At 38.3% G+C, this 19,194-nt stretch overlaps 1 protein-coding gene across 4 annotated transcripts in view; it reads right to left on the bottom strand.

Annotated features, from left to right (window-relative positions):
* Cdc42bpa (CDC42 binding protein kinase alpha) overlaps positions 1 to 19,194 on the bottom strand; it is a 205,275-nt gene that overhangs the window by 89,221 nt on the left and 96,860 nt on the right. For all 4 annotated transcript variants that reach the window (XM_052201219.1, XM_052201217.1, XM_052201220.1 and 1 more), the window contains exons 9-11: positions 17,563 to 17,642; positions 12,494 to 12,660; positions 9,809 to 9,931 (exon numbers count right to left, since the gene is read on the bottom strand). In XM_052201219.1, the coding sequence (XP_052057179.1) occupies positions 9,809 to 9,931; positions 12,494 to 12,660; positions 17,563 to 17,642 (370 nt within the window). The remainder of the gene's footprint in view (positions 1 to 9,808; positions 9,932 to 12,493; positions 12,661 to 17,562; positions 17,643 to 19,194) is intronic.

Genomic DNA, 19,194 nt, shown 5'->3' with positions numbered 1-19,194 from the left:
AAGAAACAAAACATCACTATTACATTAAAAAGAAACTAGAAACAAGTGTTTATGGCTAAAGTGTACTCCCCTGTTGTAGAGGGGAGTGAAACAGTCAAATGAGACAGATAAACATTACAACCACTGTAAAAGCTCTGAAGAGTACAAGAATATTCAATACAAAGAGGACTGTTCTCTCCAAAGTGCAGAATTCAACAAAGGGAAAAGAAGTCATGTTCAAACACATAATAAAAATTTACTTTATGTGCTGAGGAAGCTAGTGAATCATAACAATTACAAAACATACCATGACTGGTAAAATAAATGAATAGTGAAAAATATGTGCATATATAAAAAGTAAAAGATCTAAATAAGTAAAAAATTATACCATCTTCATGGATTGGTAGACTCAATATTATTAGGGTATCAATTATCAAGGCAGGTGTACTGGTGCAAGATAATAATGGCTAACCTTTCTCATAAAAGCAAAAAATATCAATTATCCTCATGTTGACTAATCACGTTTAAAATTGGATACACTAAGAATCTTGCCTAATAATATCACTCCTAGGTATTAACTGAAGAGAAATGAATACTTATATGCATACATAAAAACCTAAATATAACTTCCTAGAGCAGTAGTTCTCAACGTTCCTACTACTGTGACACTTATGAGCGCAAACAGTTCCTTGTGTTGTGGTGACCCCCAACCATAAAATTATTTTTGTTGTTACTTCATAATTGTAATTTTGCTACTATTATGTACACATGTGTTTTCTGATGGAGTTAGGCGAGTCCTGTGAAAGGATCATCTGATGCCCTGTGATGATTTGAATATGCCTGGCCCAGAATTTGGCACTATTAGGTATGGCCTTGTTGTAGTAGGTATGGCCTTGTTGGAGGAAGTTGTGCTACTGTTCAGGTAGGCAATGAGACCCTCCTCCTAACCAAATCAGAGCTTGTCTTCTCCCAGCTGCCTTCTGAAAAGGTAGTAGAACTCATAGCTCCTTCAGTACCATGCCTGCCTAGTCACTGCCATGTTTTCCACCATAATGATAATTGGCTGAACCACTGAACCTGTAAGCAAGCACCAATTAAATGTTGTTCTTTATAAGAGTTGCTGTGGTCATGGTGTTTCTTCACAGCAATGAAACCCTAACTAAACAGAAGCTGGTACCAGGGACTGGGGTACTGCTGTGACAGGCCTGTCCATATTTTTGTTTGGAAGAATGTGGATCTGGGGACTTTGAATTTGGAAAGCCATGGAATGCTTTAAGTGGACTTAATGGGCCATCCTCATGGAAGATGGTAGGAACATGGAAGATGGTGGTGCTGAGAGTGATTTGAACTGTGTAGGCCTGCTGGCCCAAGAGGTTTCAATGGAGAAGAATGTTAGTATGTGACCTACAGACTGTTTTTGTGATATTTTGGTGAAGAAGATGGCAGCCTTTTGCCATTGTTCAAAAAGTTTGTCTGAGGTTAAGGCGAAGAGGTTTAGATTAGATTATCAAAGCAATTGCTTTGACAAAGAAAGTATCAATATAGTCTGATAAATTCTGGTGTGTGATTATATGAAAGGCATTTTAATTAAAAGGAGCAAGCTGAGAATGGTAAAATATAAAATTATGGTTCAAGTAATAAAGGGACATCAGGAAGTGAAATGAAGCTGAATGCTATGTTCAAGGGGAAAAACAGATTAAGGGAGTGGTGACTTTGGGGCAAGATTCTACCCATTTAAACTTAGGCCCAGGCATGGTGGTACACACCTTTAATCCCAGGAGACAAAGTCAAACAGATCTCTGAGTTAAAGGCCAGCCTGGAACAGATCAAATTCTAGGAGAAGAAAAGCTTAAGTACATGTATGGTGGTATATACTTTTCATCCCAGTATTCAAGAGACAGAGTCATGCAGATCTCTGAGCTCAAGGTCAATCTACAGAGCAAGTTCTAGGACTGTCAAGCTTAGGCAATGAAGAAGCTGGAAAACAGAAAGCTGCTAACAGAATAACAGGAGCCATATTCCAGCCCCAGCAAGGAGTAGAACTTTGCAGCTTTGGCCATGTGGCTCTGGCTTTACAATCAAGAACAGAAGGGACTACTGGAACAATTGATGTTGGTTAGCTAGATCTAAGAAATTAGTGGTGATTAAGAAGAGTCCAGTATCTTAGCCGGGTAGTGGTGGAGCACGCCTGTAATCCCAGTACTCTGGGAGGCAGAGGCAGGTGGATTTCTGAGTTCAAGGCCAGTCTGGTCTACTCAGGCTGAGAAGTTCTGAGAAGAACTCAGCCAGAGTGAGTTCCAGGACAGCCAGGGTTATACAGAGAAACCTGTCTCAAAAAAACCAAATTAAAAAAAAAAAAAAAAGAGGCTAGTATCACTGAGGTGAAATATTCTGGGAAGTGTTTTCTAAGAGCACAAAGAAGCTGTGTTCCAGAGATAGCCAAGGTTGTATGTCACACTGCATCTGGAATTGGTAATGTGTAAGAGTCACCCAGGTGGTAATGGTTTTGAAGGGATGAAGGGCTCAGGGAGAGCAGCTGAGGCTTGGTACCGTGAGAGGCCAAGGAAGGCCATTGGTGAAGTTGCAGTTGACAGCCCAGGACTGAAGAGGTCATGCAAAGGAGTTGAGGCTTGGCACCATAAAGTTAGCCTATGAGAGGCTATTGGTGAAGCCTAGTTTCAGCAGAAGACCTCAGGATACTGGAGAGGCCATTACCATGGGATGACCAAGAAGAACAGCAGCAGCAATGGAGTGGAGTCAACCAGAGTCAAGAGTTCTACAGAGCAGGAGAATTGATCCCAGTCCATTGGAGGAGCCCAGAAAATCATGTGTGGATCTCAGACATTGAAAGAAGAAGCCGGGAAGTTGAAGATGACTTGGAGACCTGAACCGTGGAATACCTGCCAAGCAAAGCTGCTAAGAGTGGAGCCAGCCCAAGAGAAAAAAGTTTGTTGCAGTCATCAATGCTAAAAGGAATTGGGCATTAGACATGGAGATGCAGTTAGGCATTTGACCAATTAGTTTCCTGTTTTGCTTTGGGGACTATAGTTAAGTGATTGGATGAATTTTAGAAGAGACTTTGACCTTTTTAACACTATTGTGACTGCTATAAACTATGGGGGTGCTGGACGTTGGACTAAATGTATTTTTTTATGGCTCCCACAGACTCGTGTGTGAACAAGCCTATGGGGCTAGGGAGTGGAATGTGGTGGTTTGAATACATTTGACCCAGAGAATGGCACTTTTAGGAGGTGTGCCCTTGTTGGAATAGGTGTGTCACTGTGGGGATTGGCAATGAGACCCTCCTCCGAACCACATGAGAGCTAGTCTTCTACCTGCCATTGGAACAAGAGATAGAACGCTCAGCCCCTCCTGCACCATGCCTGCCTAGACATTGCCATGCTTCTGACTATAATGATAATGGACTGAGCCTCTGAATCTGTAAGCAAGCCCCAATTAAATACTGACCTTTATAAAAGCTGCCACGGTCATGGTATCTCTTCATAACAATTAAACCCTAACTAAGACACACCCTAAAAGGGTTACAACCCACAGGTTTAGAATCACTAGTCTACTCTAAGATGCCATGAATTGAGGCTATTGGGTTTTCATAGGAGAGAGCTGTCATCATATGCCTTTAGGAAAAGGTCTGTTAAGTATGATACTATGAAATGCTAAAAGCATGCTAAACGAAAGTTTAAATTTAGACGAAATAAAGCACTTGGGAGTCCATTGCTTTCATGCAGTATATCTACCAACTCCAAAAATACTAACATTTATTTGTAAGATAAATTTTTTCTGATTCTGGAGAGATGTCACTGGAATGGTTTTCTCTTTATCTAATATTGTAAAAGCCTTTTTTTTTTTGCCTACTTATTTGATCCATCACCACATATGCAATTTAATTAGCCTTTAAAAGAATTTATACATCGGTATACAGAATTCATATCTACATCAGTAAAGGGCCAGTCTTTTAATATTTTCAATGTCTTATCAATATATGGGTATAAAACTCTTTATTCTATGAGGAAGAAGATAATTAAGATACAGTATTTGAGAAGAACATATAAATTCTATTAGAGGGTCACTATGATAATCAAGATGATTTGGAAATGGCAACCCATATCCAGTAATTTTTTCCCCTCATTTCAGGTTCCACAATAGAATTTACCAACACAGGTGAGTTTCCTCATTATTGTGGGTACATTAACTGAGCAGCCACCAGGGCTAGTCCTAGGTTAGTAAAGATGGAGGCACTATACAGAGTTTGGATGCCCAATACCAGGAGTTTAAAAAGTAATTATACATAATAAAATTTCACTTAGAAAACAAAATATACTTTACATTTTATATAAAAGTATCAAAGGGGTATACATTTTCATTTTTTAACCTGTAGACACACAGCAAATGCATATTTACTATATATATAGACAGAGATAGATACACAGTATATATACACATATGTATATATATAGAGAGATACTACCTGTATATCTGATGTAGACACTAGAAATACAGTAGGAAAACAAGTGTTGGCTCAGTCTTATAAGAATTCAGAATGTAGTAAAAAGAGCAGATATTAACAAAATCCTTGCTAATTTTTCTAGAAATTAGAAGATACTGATATAAGGAAGTAATATGAAGTCAGTCAGATGCTGGTAGGTGTCTTGTATGCACAGACCTTATTCAAGAAACATCTTAGGAGCACTCACAGTGTCTAGGGAGCATGTTACCTCTGGCTCTGATGTAGAAGAAGGATGTTTAGCACCTTGAGTCTAACAGTGAATAGGGTATGGGCTTTATTTTCAATTTTACAACCATGCCTCCAGGGCCCAATATAGCTCCTAGGACCCAGCAAATAATTTATGCATGTCTTTATAAATAATGTAACTCTGAATAAAGAATATCTACCTTTTCATATTTTACCTTTCTTATGGTGGAGAGTGCACAGAAATGTAACTGACAGAGGAAAAGTAAATCCCCAAGTGAAATGGCTGTTCTACCTCCAAACAAGTGAATGAGAAGGACAGAAATTGGGACTGTTCCAGTGACTTCCTTAAACTAGTTGTGTTGTGTTTTAATTGTAAGTTAATTAGAATAAAATGAACTTATTTTAAAAAATTTTAAAATGCATTCACACTAACAATGGAAATAAACAACCATATAGCTGCTATAGGATATAGTACTGGGATTCTTTTGAAAAAAAATTAAACAATATATGATCCAAAATTTCAGTACAAGGGTATATATCCAAGAACAAATAAAAACAAGAACCTAACCAGAAACTGTATGTTTGTATTCATAACTGCATTATCACCCATAGCCAAAGGGGGTAACTACATGACAAATGACAGAGGAAGGCAAAAACAAAATCTGTTATATGAATGTAATAGAACATCACTAAGCTTTAAGAAAGAAGCAATTTCTAACATGCCCTACAACATGGATGACCCTTGAGAACATTACACTCAGTTAAAGAAGCCAAACACAACACACTGAAGACTGTGTACTTCTATGCTTCTGGAAACATCAGGTTATGGAAGCAGGAAGCAGAGGCTTGAAGCAGCGGAAAAGGAGTTACTGTTTTATCCTAGTTCTGTTCGAGATGAAGACAGTTGTACAGGATGGGACAGTGCCTAATGTTACTCAGTGAAGCACTTAACACTGTTCAAACAGTAAATTTTAATAGATTTATTTTTACCATACTTAAAAAAAGGATAATGAAAGAAGGAAGGGATAGAGGAAGGGGGACAGGGAGAGAGGAAGGGAGGGAGGGAGGGACGGACGGATGGACAGATAGGTATTGTAGAAATGGAATGAGAGAGTACAGAAGTGAGGAAGTGAGTACCATATATATAACATAATAAACTCTGCAGGGTAAGAACACTTCCAAAGCAAGAGGACCAACTCTTTCTCTTAACGGTGTTTTGTTTGTTTGTTTGTTTGTTTTTACTGATTTTACTACTTTCATCCCACCATTGGGAAATGATTTTTAAAATTCAAGTCAAGAGTAGCCTGACAAGTGTTAAATTTATGAAGGCAGTGGGAGAAAAGCATATGAAGGAGCTGGCAGTAACAAATATCTCAAGATAGGGTGATCTCTCTGGGCTACACAGAGAATGGACATTAGGCTTGCCTATACCAACACAATAAAGACAGAAATCTTAGGAAATGGGTTTCAAAGAAATGATATTTCATTAATTCATCAACAAATACTGATTTGGGTTTTTAATGAGCCAAGAATAATCCTATAGGTACTTGGAACATACTAGTGAGTAAAATGAAAAGCATAAATGAATTTAAAGTTCCTGTTTTCAAAGAGCTTGTGCTCTTGCGGTGAGGTGAGAAAAGACAATGTCCGCTATAAATATGTTAATAATGAAACATGATATGGATGAGTAGGGGACTACAAAATATGTTTCAAACAAATGAATAACCATATGCAGACAGAGGGGCAGAAGACCGAAAGATGGCTGACAGATAGACAAGTGAAAGCAGAGAGATGAAATGGAAGGTCAGGACTTATGGGGATGAAGGATGAGCACTGATGGGAGCTGGGAATCATTTGATATGGGTAGGATCGGCATAACAAAGGGAGTAGTTGGTAGAAATGAAGCAGAAGCGGCAAGGAAGGATTTCCAATCAGCATTAAGAAATTCTTACTTTATCCTGAAGACAAGAAGAGTCCCCTGAAAATTACTGCAGCATGCATTTAAAGCTATTCCATGAATAGTACCCTATCTTTAAAAAGCTGACTCTGGTGACTTCTATTTTTGAAGAAAAATGTATTTCCCACTAAGAACAAATAAAAATCCTCGACCTTCTATTTAAAAACGAGTCCATGGTCGATGAATAAGAAAGCCAGAATGACGGGATGTGGTGAGACCCTTGAGCACTGGAGACCTGAGCAAGAAAGGCAGTGAGCTCCTAGACTTTCTTTTCACAAATCCCAGAGTTGGACCTTAAGAAGCTGGCAACCCAGAGAAGCCAACAAGTACAAGGAAATACAGCCCCCACCCCAAATTATGTTCTTCTTAGTCAAAGGACCAAAAAAGGTCCTGTTTGATATTCTATTAGAGAGGGAGGAGAAGACAGCACTCTTAGGCAGCATCAGAGAAAAGGGCCTACGGACAAAATGCAAGGCTACTTTCAAATGCTTCAGTGAGAACAGAAGTTGGATTTAAAAGGAAGAATAACATTTAAAACCACAAGAGTCTGGAACACCATGGAAAATTAGTTAGAAGGCGTGCAGCCTGGTATGAGATAGCCAAGCAGACCTGATAAGCAACATGCAGGCTTGAAGAAACAAGGCCAATGATGGCAGGACTTAGTCTCCAGGAGACCTTTTTCCTTTGGGAAAAACATTAGGTATTAAATATTCTTGCTTTTAATACACTGTATATAACACAACTTATAAGAGACTAATAAGAACAATGCTATCTAAAGTGTCTAGCCTTTTTCAGGAAAGAGACCTGGGATGGTTTGTATATGCTTGGCCCAGGGAGTGGCCCTATTAGGAGGTGTGGCCTTGTTAGAGTAGGTGTGTCACTGTGGGCATGGGCTTAAGTCCCTCACCCTAGCTGCCTGGAAGTCAGTCTTCCACTAGCAGCCTTCAGATCAAGATGCAGAACTCTCAGCTCCTCCTGTACCAGGCCTGTCTAGATGCTGCTATGTTCCGGCCTTGACGATAATGGACTGAACCTCTGAACCTGTCAGCCAGTTCCAATTAAATATTGTCTTTTATAAGATTTGCCTTGGTCATGGTATCTGTTTACAGCAGTAAAACCCTAACTAAGACAATACCTCAGCCTATCCATCCCATAGATAAAACGCTAACCAAGAACATTCCAGCTACTTTTTAGTGGCTCTGAGAACAAAGAAAGCTTGATAAAATGAACAGTTAGCAAGACACCTGCAAGGTTAAAAAGGTAGTAATGGTGGTCAATAACTTAATAACTTGCAATGAGTCGATGTTGATAACAAAGCCAGAATAAGAGATGGATAGAGGCAGGCTTCAGCTAGTCCTGTGAGGGGGCAGGCATCAAGAGAACATGATCATTTATCTCCCTGGTTGGTTCGGGGAAGACATGAACAGAGCATGCGGGCCTTCTACTGGTTTAACCTTTGATGGTCCCAGGCAATTAACCAATCCTAAAAGAGATCAATCACATCAGTCTCTGTCCAGTTTTTGCCACTGCCCTATAAAAAGCCCTGGACAAAGAAAATTCAACCACTTTTTCTATCCTTAGAAACTTTTCTCAACTCTTGGAAATCGATCTCACTTCCCCTCACTTTCTCACTTTTCTGGATAATGCTTACTAAAAACTATGCCCAAGACAGGCATAATCTCCTCTTAACCTCCATTAGTGTGAAACAACAAACTTTGGAGCCACTGCCCAAGGTTGGTCTTTGATGACCCTAAGTGTCTGATATCTTAGATCTTTGCATCATGTTAAATGGGACAGAAAAGGGCCTGACATTCTCCAAAATCCTGTATCACTAACAGAAAAATAAAACAAAAAACTCTTAGAAAACTACTATTATATTTGACTTAAGCATCACAAAAACCTACATGAGATGGTGGTGCGGATGTTTAATCCCAGCAACCAAGAGGCAGAGGCAGTCAGAGCTCTGGAACCTCTGTAGTCCATGCTGACCCCTGTCCACCGTGGGAGCTGAATCTTAATTTTCAACCTGAGGCTACAATGAGAAGCCAGAGCATCTCATTAAAGACAAGGGTGGTATTTTAAAAACAGGCAAACAAATGACAACAGCCCACCCAAAACTGGAAAGGATAAAGAGATTCCCAGAATGTCAGTAAAGAACAAATTAGGAATTGACTTCTGTTCCATCTGGCAATGACGAAGTATTGGTGGGCATATGAACACAGCAATGACCAGGACACGAGACACCCCTGAGGGTGCAGTGGTGTCCCTCAGACCTTGGCAGCAGCCAACAGATGTCTGATTAGACTTAAAGCCTGCTCAACAGGAGGGAACGATGCCTATCTCAACTATAAGTAACATAAATAGGCAGAAAAACAAGACTATAGAAAAAAACTCAAACATGTTCTTCACCAACAGCATCTAATCAATATTGACAAAACAAATCATCTAGAATAGCAGGAATACACATTCATCACAAGTGCCCAGGGAACATAGGTTAAGACAACTGTATTTTAGACATAAAACAAACCTCAACTCCAATAAAACAAATATCATAAGGGGGTATTACAAAACTGATTAGAAAAATATAGAAGTCAATTCTTAAAACACTCAAAAAACACTTCTTAATTCACGTCAAAGTAAAAAAAAATATAAAACATTTGAGCAGAAATGAAAATACAGCGGACTGAAATTTTGCAGGGCACAGTAAAATCAGTACTGAAAGAGAAATTTATAGCCCTCAATTCATGATGTGATACTTGTTGTCTGTATGTGTCTGTATGCATTCTCCTGTCTGAAGCAACCCTCTTCTTTAACCTCCTATCTACCTCCCGCTCACATACACAATTTCCCAGCAAATTCTATCACTAATGTAGGCCTGCTAGTCTTCCCTGTTCTCTCTAGTGGGTGTGTCTTCTGTGTATTCTCTATGTATCACCTTCATCTACTTTCCCCAAGGCCCCTTCTTCTGTAAGGCAATGGTGACCTACATATTTACTTTCCAGATCAAATTATGAAGCCAGAATTCATTTTTATTTGCTGTTTCTCAGTGCCATATAACTCATAACCTGTAACATCCACAAGACTCAATAGACAGTAATGCATGAATACAATCATTTGAAAATCTACTACATTAATGATAATGATGACCCTCAGAAAGTTACCTGCCACTTGTTTCCTTAGTTTTTCAATCTCTTCTTTCAGACTTTTAATTTCTAAATCTTTGCTTGCCGTTAGTGGACCATCAACAGTTGAATATTGCAGAGCTTGAACAGTTTGTGTTGACTCTGAAAATACAACAAGAATTAAAGAATGAAAATCAGAGACTTGATTTAGTGGTATCTGTCTAAAAAGTCATCCATTTTGTTTAGATTTTCCAGTTTTATGGAGTACAGGCTTTTGAAGTAAAACCTAATGATTCTTCAAATTTCCTCATTGTCTGTTGTTATGTCTCCCTTTCTATTTCTGAATCTGTTTATTTGGACACTGTCTCTTTGTCTTTTAGTTAATTTGGCTAAGGATTTGTCTATCTTGCAGATTTTGTCAAAGAACTAGCTCTTATGTTGTTTTCTTTTGTTTCTAATTGTTTGATTTTAGCCCTGGTTTTGATTATTTCCTGCTGTCTACTCTTCTTTTTTTTTCCCCTAGAGCTTTCAGATATACTTTTAAATTGCTGGTATGTGAACTCAAATTTCTTTCTTTTTTTTTCTTTTTTTTCTTCTTTCTTTCTTTCTTTCTTTCTTTCTTTCTTTCTTTCTTTCTTTCTTTCTTTCTTTCTTTCTTTCTTTCTTTCTTTCTTTCTTTCTTTCTTTCTTTCTTTCTTTCTTTCTTTCTTTTTTTTTTTTTGAGACAGGGTTTCTCTGTGTAGCCCTGGCTGTCCTGGAACTCACTCTGTCTATCAGGCTGGCCTTGAACTCAGAAATCTGCCTGCCTCTGCCTCCCAAGTGCTGGGATTAAAGGTGTGTGCCCTTTAATACTGCCCAGCTGAACTCTAATTTCCTTATGCAGGCTCTTACTGCTATGAACGTTCCTCTTAGCACTGCCTTCATTGTGTCCCAAAAGTTTTCACTTGTAATGAAATGGAACAGGAATGGCTATTGCTCCTTTGGTAAAAATGAAAATATTCTAAATATTTTTGAAATATAAAACTAAGAACTTAAAAAATCTTGTTTGTACAACCATTATGGTACTGTGAAAGCAAAGACCAAGTAAAATGAACCACAGAGGAATAAGACAGTCTGAGATGAAAGGCTATTTCAGTGGTCTAACCTAGAGCTCTGTCCAGGTTGGAGCCTGACCTAAATTGAGGCACATTTTTAACATTTGTTTATTTCTTGGGGGTGGGTGTTATACATGTGGGTGCACATGCCATGCACTCATACAGAGGATAGAGGACAGTCAGTTCTCTCCTCTACCATATGAATTGCAAGGATTACAGTTGAATTGTCAGGCCTGGCAACAGGTACCCTTTCCCACTGGGCCATTTTGCTATCCCCTAAATTTGAGGACTACTGTACTGGAAAAAGACAAAAACCAAAAACAGAATCCGAAGCTTCTAGACAATGTGGGGTAAGGATTAGTACACTGTCAGTGAAGACACTCTTGTCCTACTACTATATCTGTTGTAATTGCATCAATCTAGGAACAGTCTCCTTACCAAGATGCTTATGTGAATTGGAAGGAGTAAGAGAAAGAGGCTGCAGAACTGAAGAAGTCCCCCATAGTTACAAGTAAAGGAGAAATAGACCCTACCACGCTCTACCTAGTCCTCCCTGCACTTCAGACATTAGAGGTGAACTGACTTTAATAAAAATTGCTAGCCGGGCGGTGGTGGCGCACACCTGTAATCCCAGCACTTGGGAGGCAGAGGCAGGCGGATTTCTGAGTTCGAGGCCAGCCTGGTCTACAGAGTGAGTTCCAGGACAGCCAGGGCTACACAGAGAAACCTTGTCTCGAAAAAAACCAAAACAAAAACAAATAAAACTTGCAATCTAGCCTTGTTCAGGCTCAATTGCTGATTGGATAAAGAATAGAAAAACATTTTCTGGGACAGAAGTAGTAATAATTCAACCGTCTCTTATTGTCACTCATATTAGGCACATGGTAAAAGTTACAAAACATTTGGAAAGCAGGAGAACATGTAACTTTTTTTTATTGCCATGCAATAAAAAAGACAGAGGCAGCAGCAAACTCCTCACAGTTGATGCAGATGCAGAGATCAACAAACACTCTAAATGAGGAATGCAATACATACATAAGAAAGAAACACAGGAAACAAAGCTATCCGTCCTTATATAAAGACAGCCTTGGAAGAAGAGCAGAGACAGAGGGAGTCATGGAAATACCACTGATCAAACTGAGAAAGGAGGGGGTAAGAACAATCCAGTGTTGACTGAGGGGTCCAGCAAAAGTGAGTGGACTATGGAGAGATCAAAATCACTGTAAACAAAAATGTGAACAGTAAGAATCCTAAAATGTCCTTTAAAATCACCCAGAGCATAAAAGAAACACTGTGCAAGACCTGATCCTATATGACATTAAAAGTCACGGAAGTGTTATGTGAGGATGAGAAGGGCCCTTTTTCCCTAAAAGTTCCTTTCTCCTGTCCCCAGAGGTATTCCATTCCATACATTTACATTAACATATGCATATCTATAGAAGTCACATCACTGTGGTTACCACTGTGTGATTTTTACATAAATGGCATTACACTCTGTTCTGCATATATTTCTGCAACTTCATTTTTATCATTTACAAGAAAATCCATTCTGAAAATAAAACAATCCTTTGTAATGCAGCTCAGAACACTGTAAGTTCAATTTAAACAAAGAAAATATTAAAATATTTACCTTGAAGTTTTCTACTAAGTTCAAGCTTTTCCTGCTCAAGCCGTTTAATTCTCCTTTCGTAAGCTTCAGTTGCTAAGTTATTATCTAAAGTCCTCTGGACATTGACATCAAGATCCAGTGAGGTGGGACCTGCTGTGACTCTTAAACAGCTCCGATCAGAAAGAACACTGAGAAAAAAAAAATGTAGGTTCATATTGCAATAAAGTTTGGAGAATTTTAAACTTTTTTATACAAGACATAGATTTGAATAGCTATTGTAAATCATCTAGAATCCCACAGAATAACTAAAATTTTTTCTGCATTGGAATGTAAACAAAGAATATAGAAAAAAAGAGAGTAGTGATGACAAATATTACAGATCTAATTCTGTTATGTGATAAATAAATGGACATTTAAAGGGATACACATATTGATTTGGTGATGAGTTACATAACAAGTTATAATTTGTTTATATTTAAAGATCTGAGATAATAATAATTTTAACAAAACAAGGAAAAGCAAGAACTAAAAGGAGCCATGAAAGAAATCTTTATTAGGAAATGTCTGGAGGAGAGGCATACCCTTCATAGCCTACATACATACATGTGGGTGTATTAGCCTTTTTCAAAATAAGTTTTGGAACATCAGATACATTTAATATAAGTATTGATTGAAGATTCAATCAGTTTATTTATGTTTAGTCAATAGTGGTATGATTTCAGTATCCTCAACTCAGAATTTCTAGATATCAATAATAAGAATGAATGCCCAAATTCTAATGATATTAGAATGTGTCCAAAGTTTCCAAGTAGGCATTACAGAGTTGATTTCTATAATTCTTCTGACTCTGATATATTCTTTTTCTCATGTTTTATAATGGGATCAATAATTGGAAATATATATGTGAAAATCAAATAGTGTGGGAAATCTAGAGTTATATTTAACAGAACAAAGTATAAAAACAAAGAATTGTTTCAAATTAATTTAAATTAAGTAAATAAGAATATCTTACAGTTATGTCTGTGTCATTTCTTTTTTTTTCACTTTTTTTTATTCGATATAATTTATTTACATTTCAAATGATTTCCCCTTTTCTAGCCCCCCCACTCCCCGATAGTCCCGTAAGCCCCCTTCTCTTCCCCTGTCCTCCCTCCCACCCCTTCCCACTTCCCCGTTCTGGTTTTGCCGAATACTGTTTCACTGAGTCTTTCCAGAACCAGGGGCCACTCCTCCTTTCTTCTTGTATCTCATTTGATGTGTGGATTATGTTTTGGGTATTCCAGTTTTCTAGGTTAATAACCACTTATTAGTGAGTGCATATCATGATTCACCTTTTGAGTCTGGGTTACCTCACTTAGTATGATGTTCTCTAGCTCCATCCATTTGCCTAAGAATTTCATGAATTCATTGTTTCTAATGGCTGAATAGTACTCCATTGTGTAGATATACCACATTTTTTGCATCCACTCTTCTGTTGAGGGATACCTGGCTTCTTTCCAGCATCTGGCAATTATAAATAGGGCTGCTATGAACATAGTAGAGCATGTATCCTTATTACATGGTGGGGAATCCTCTGGATATATGCCCAGGAGTGGTATAGCAGGATCTTCTGGAAGTGAGGTGCCCAGTTTTCGGAGGAACCGCCAGACTGATTTCCAGAGTGGTTGTACCAATTTGCAACCCCACCAGCAGTGGAGGAGTGTTCCTCTTTCTCCACACCCTCTCCAACACCTGCTGTCTCCTGAATTTTTAATCTTAGCCATTCTGACTGGTGTAAGATGAAATCTTAGGGTTGTTTTGATTTGCATTTCCCTAATGACTAATGAAGTTGAGCATTTTTTAAGATGCTTCTCTGCCATCCGAAGTTCTTCAGGTGAGAATTCTTTGTTTAACTCTGTACCCCATTTTTAATAGAGTTGTTCGGTTTTCTGGAGTCTAACTTCTTGAGTTCTTTATATATATTGGATATTAGCCCTCTATCTGATGTAGGATTGGTGAAGATCTTTTCCCAATTTGTTGGTTGCCGATCTGTCCTCTTGATGGTGTCCTTTGCCTTACAGAAACTCTGTAACCTTATGAGGTCCCATTTGTCAATTCTTGCTCTTAGAGCATACGCTATTGGTGTTCTGTTCAGAAACTTTCTCCCTGTACCGATGTCCTCAAGGGTCTTCCCCAGTTTCTTTTCTCTTAGCTTCAGAGTGTCTGGTTTTATGTGGAGGTCCTTGATCCATTTGGATTTGAGCTTAGTACAAGGAAACAAGGATGGATCAATTCGCATTCTTCTGCATGCTGACCTCCAGTTGAACCAGCACCATTTGTTGAAAAGGCTATCTTTTTTCCATTGGATGTTTTCAGCCTCTTTGTCGAGGATCAAGTGGCCATAGGTGTGTGGGTTCATTTCTGGATCTTCAATCCTGTTCCATTGATCCTCCTGCCTGTCACTGTACCAATACCATGCAGTTTTTAACACTATTGCTCTGTAGTATTGCTTGAGGTCAGGGATACTGATTCCCCCAGATTTTCTTTTGTTGCTGAGAATAGTTTTACCTATCCTGGGTTTTTTGTTGTTCCAGATGAATTTGATAATTGCTCTTTCTAACTCTGTGAAGAATTGAGTTGGGATTTTGATGGGTATTGCATTGAATCTGTATAGTGCTTTAGGCAAAATGGTCATTTTAACTATATTGATTCTACCGATCCATGAGCATGGGAGGTTTTCCCATTTTTTGAGGTCTTCTTCCATTTCCTTCTTCAGAGTCTTGAAGTTCTTGTCATACAGATCTTTCACATGTTTGGTAAGAGTCACCCCAAGATACTTTATACTGTTTGTGGCTATTGTGAAGGGGGTCATTTCCCTAATTTCTTTCTCAGCCTGCTTATCCTTTGAGTATAGGAAGGCCACTGATTTGCTGGAGTTGATTTTATAACCTGCCACTTTGCTGAAGTTGTTTATCAGCTGTAGGAGCTCTCTAGTGGAGTTCTTTGGGTCACTTAGGTAGACTATCATGTCATCTGCAAATAATGATAGTTTGACTTCTTCCTTTCCAATTTGTATCCCTTTGACCTCCTTATGTTGTCGAATTGCCCGAGCTAGTACCTCAAGTACAATATTGAAAAGATAAGGAGAAAGGGGGCAGCCTTGTCTGGTCCCTGATTTCAGTGGGATTGCTTCAAGTTTCTCTCCATTTAGTTTGATGCTGGCTACCGGTTTGCTGTATATTGCTTTTACTATGTTTAGGTATGGGCCTTGAATTCCTGTTCTCTCCAAGACTTTAAGCATGAAGGGATGCTGAATTTTGTCAAATGCTTTTTCAGCATCCAATGAAATGACCATGTGGTTTTGTTCTTTGAGTTTGTTTATGTAGTGGATTGTATTGATGGATTTCCGTATATTTAACCAACCCTGCATTCCCGGGATAAAGCCTACTTGATCATGGTGGATGATCATTTTGATGTGTTCTTGGATTCGGTTGGCAAGAATTTTATTGAGTATTTTTGCATCTATGTTCATAAGGGAAATTGGTCTGAAGTTCTCTTTCTTTGTTGGATCTTTTTGTGGCTTTGGTATCAGCGTAATTGTGGCTTCGTAGAAGGAATTGGGTAGTGTTCCTTCTGTTTCTATTTTGTGGAATAGTTTGAAGAGTATTGGTGTTAACTCTTCTTTGAAGGTCTGGTAGAATTCTGCACTGAAGCCATCTGGTCCTGTGCTTTTTTTGGTTGGAAGACTTTCTATGACTCCTTCTATTTCTTTAGGCATTATGGGACTGTTTAGATGGTCTAGTTGGTCCTGATTTAATTTTGGTATTTGGTATCTGTCAAGGAAATTGTCCATTTCCTCCAGATTCTCCAGTTGTGTTGAGTACAGGCTCTTGTAGTAGGATCTGATGATTTTTTGGATTTCCTCAGTTTCCGTTGTTATATCTCCCTTTTCATTTCTAAGTTTGTTAATTTGGATACTTTCTCTGTGCCCTTTGGTCAGTCTGTGTCATTTCTTACAGAAATTTTGAAACAAGTAACAGTTTTAATGTCTTTAAAATAATAAATCTGTACTAATATTTAAAAAAACTTCTATCACCAAATTATCTTTAAGTTTAAAATTCCATAAATTATAAAATGAGGTTTACTAAAGGGTTATTAGTTTAAAATAATTTGACAAGTTTACTGAAATAGTAGTAAAAACCACTAGCATGTGTCCATTAATAGAATTTGAAATTCAAAAGTTTAAGATGAGGTGCTTTTCTGACTGCATAGTAAAAAGAGTTCAGATGATGGACATTGATCAGTAAGCCACGCCTAGACAAAGAACTATGGCAATCACTAATATCTGAGAGCCAGAGAATTACTCTTTCTGAGAAATGGGCTGCCTAATTGTTGATCTAATACCACGTAGTCAGCCTGAATCACATGCACATAGGCAACATTAAATAGACTCAAAAAGAGGTGTGTGTGTGTGTGTGTCTGTGTGTGTGTAAAACAGTAATAATCAAGAAAAAGGAGGCCATTAATTTGAGAGGGAGTGGGGAGTTGGACATGATCAGAGTTGGAGGAAGTGGACATGGGAGGGACTGGAAAAAGAAAAGGAAAGGAAAGGGAAGGAGAGGGGAAGGGAAGGGAAGCAAAGCAAAGGGCATTATGATATAATTGTATTTAAGTTTAAAAATTTAAATAAAATTCTTTCGTTCAGTTTCTGGTTTTCCTGAGAGACAGCCAGCGAGACTGACATGGCACACAGGAAGTGATTGTAGTGAGTCTTATGTGACTGGAAGGAAGGGACCAGAGGACAGACACTGAATGAAGAGCAGAGAATGATGTGAACAGTGGCTGACAGAACAGAAGACCCACTCCGTGCCTTGGTCTGGCTCTGGCCCTACTCTCAACAGACTCAACTCCTGAACCAGGAGCCCTAGTCTTTCCCCTCCACACAGTTGGTTCCTAAGGAATTTGTTCTATTGAGAATACCAAAATAGGCTTATCGTTTATTTCTCACATTTAAATTCAGTTCTATGCCAGAACTACAACCACATACACCATTTCAAACTCAGTTTACATTTAAATAAATTACCCAAATTATATAGACTTTTGAAACTTACCAGCTACTAGTATATGTAAAACCAACAAATGGTAGATGATGGCCAGAAAATGCAGTATGAGTTGGTGGAGGCATTGTTTCCTAGAAGAAAATATAAATACCAATCTAGTAAGAAATTTATAGTTATGAGCCATAGGTTGAATTATTAATTTTAACCGTCAATGGGGATAAGCAACTATTCAATTTAGAAAGTGATAAGTTTGGTAAACATGTACAATGATACAAAACGCAGACTCTGAGCACTGCCACTGCAAAACCCTAATAAACAATGTAAAAGTTATGAATGAAATTATAGACATTGTGTATTTTGTATCTGAAAGTTTGTCTAGCTTTTTTTCTTTGAGAGAGAGACAAGATCTTACTACGTAGCCCAGAGCTTCCAATGTCTGCCTCTCCAGTCCTGAAATTGTACACGTTTCATCACACACAGTTTAGAAGCTAAGCTTATTTGGAAAATCGGTATTGTAGAACTTCTGTGGTCCCTGAAGATGTGTGTAGAGCAGAGAGGACGAGCACATCCTTTGCCCCTCAGTCTCAGACTGAACATGCAGTGCTCCTCTCTTCTCACACTGAAAGCAAATGCCCTTAGCACACTCTATAAACACTTTTGTGCTTTTATGATAGTATCTCTGTATAAAACAGCTCCCAGAAGTGCTGCCTGATGACTCCATATTTTAAATTTCAACAGGATCTTGCTTATGTAACCCAAGCTAGCCATGAATTCATGATCCTTTCCCATTACACTTCCATGAGATAGTAGTATAGGTATGAGAATCCACTGGCCACCACCCAGCGTCGCCAAGTAACAGGGAGTCATGTGGCTTCACAGAGAAAGCACGTGTTGGATAAATTCTGTGTAGGAGTTATCTTGAGTTAGTGTTAAGGAATCAAAGGTACATATTATTATATAAAGTATCTGTAAATAGAAGTACATATTAAAGGGTTTTATATCCAGTTGTTGAGAATGTAACCAGAAGCTAACTTTCTGTTTCTTTAATTTTTGAGATTATAATTACATTTCTCCCTTTCTTTTCCTTTGCTCCCTGCAATCCCTCCCATATACTCCTCCACACTCCCCTTCAAATTCATTAACCTTGTATTGTGGAAATACAGAAATGGATAATGTTAATTAACTTGGTGTTTGCCATAACTCTATAAAATACAACTACTGTGAATAATTAAAATCAACTGCATAGTCACTGTATTTCCACACTCATTCCTACCAAGTTGCTATTTTAGTGGCAGCAGTGTTGGGTTAGAGCTTTCCCAATCAAGTCTGCCCCATCTAGCAGCAAGGTGTCAGGTTTTTGCTCCATGTCATGAGTACCAACAAGCATGTGATGGGTGAGAGGTGGGGGTGAGGTGTGTATGGTTTCAAAAAAAGTTCAGTAGTTTTTCATGAATAAATGCTTCTTTATTTCCTTTTGGTTGTATCAAGCTCTAAAATGTTTTTGTTTATTTTTTTCCAGTTTTATGGCTGGTTTTAGAGAAAGGGCTGTAATCTCCTTCACTTTGAAATCATGAAATATACTTTTTGGTGTTTGTTTAAAGAATTATTTATTTTACGTATATGAGTACATTGTAGCTGTCTTCAGACACACCAGAAGAGGGTATCAGATCCCATTACAGATGG

The sequence above is a fragment of the Apodemus sylvaticus genome, chromosome 12, assembly GCF_947179515.1.
Source record: "Apodemus sylvaticus chromosome 12, mApoSyl1.1, whole genome shotgun sequence".
In the NCBI taxonomy this organism is placed as follows: Eukaryota; Metazoa; Chordata; class Mammalia; order Rodentia; family Muridae; genus Apodemus; species Apodemus sylvaticus.
The sequence above is the reverse complement of the archived record's forward strand: the minus strand, read 5'-3'. Positions and strand labels throughout refer to the sequence as shown.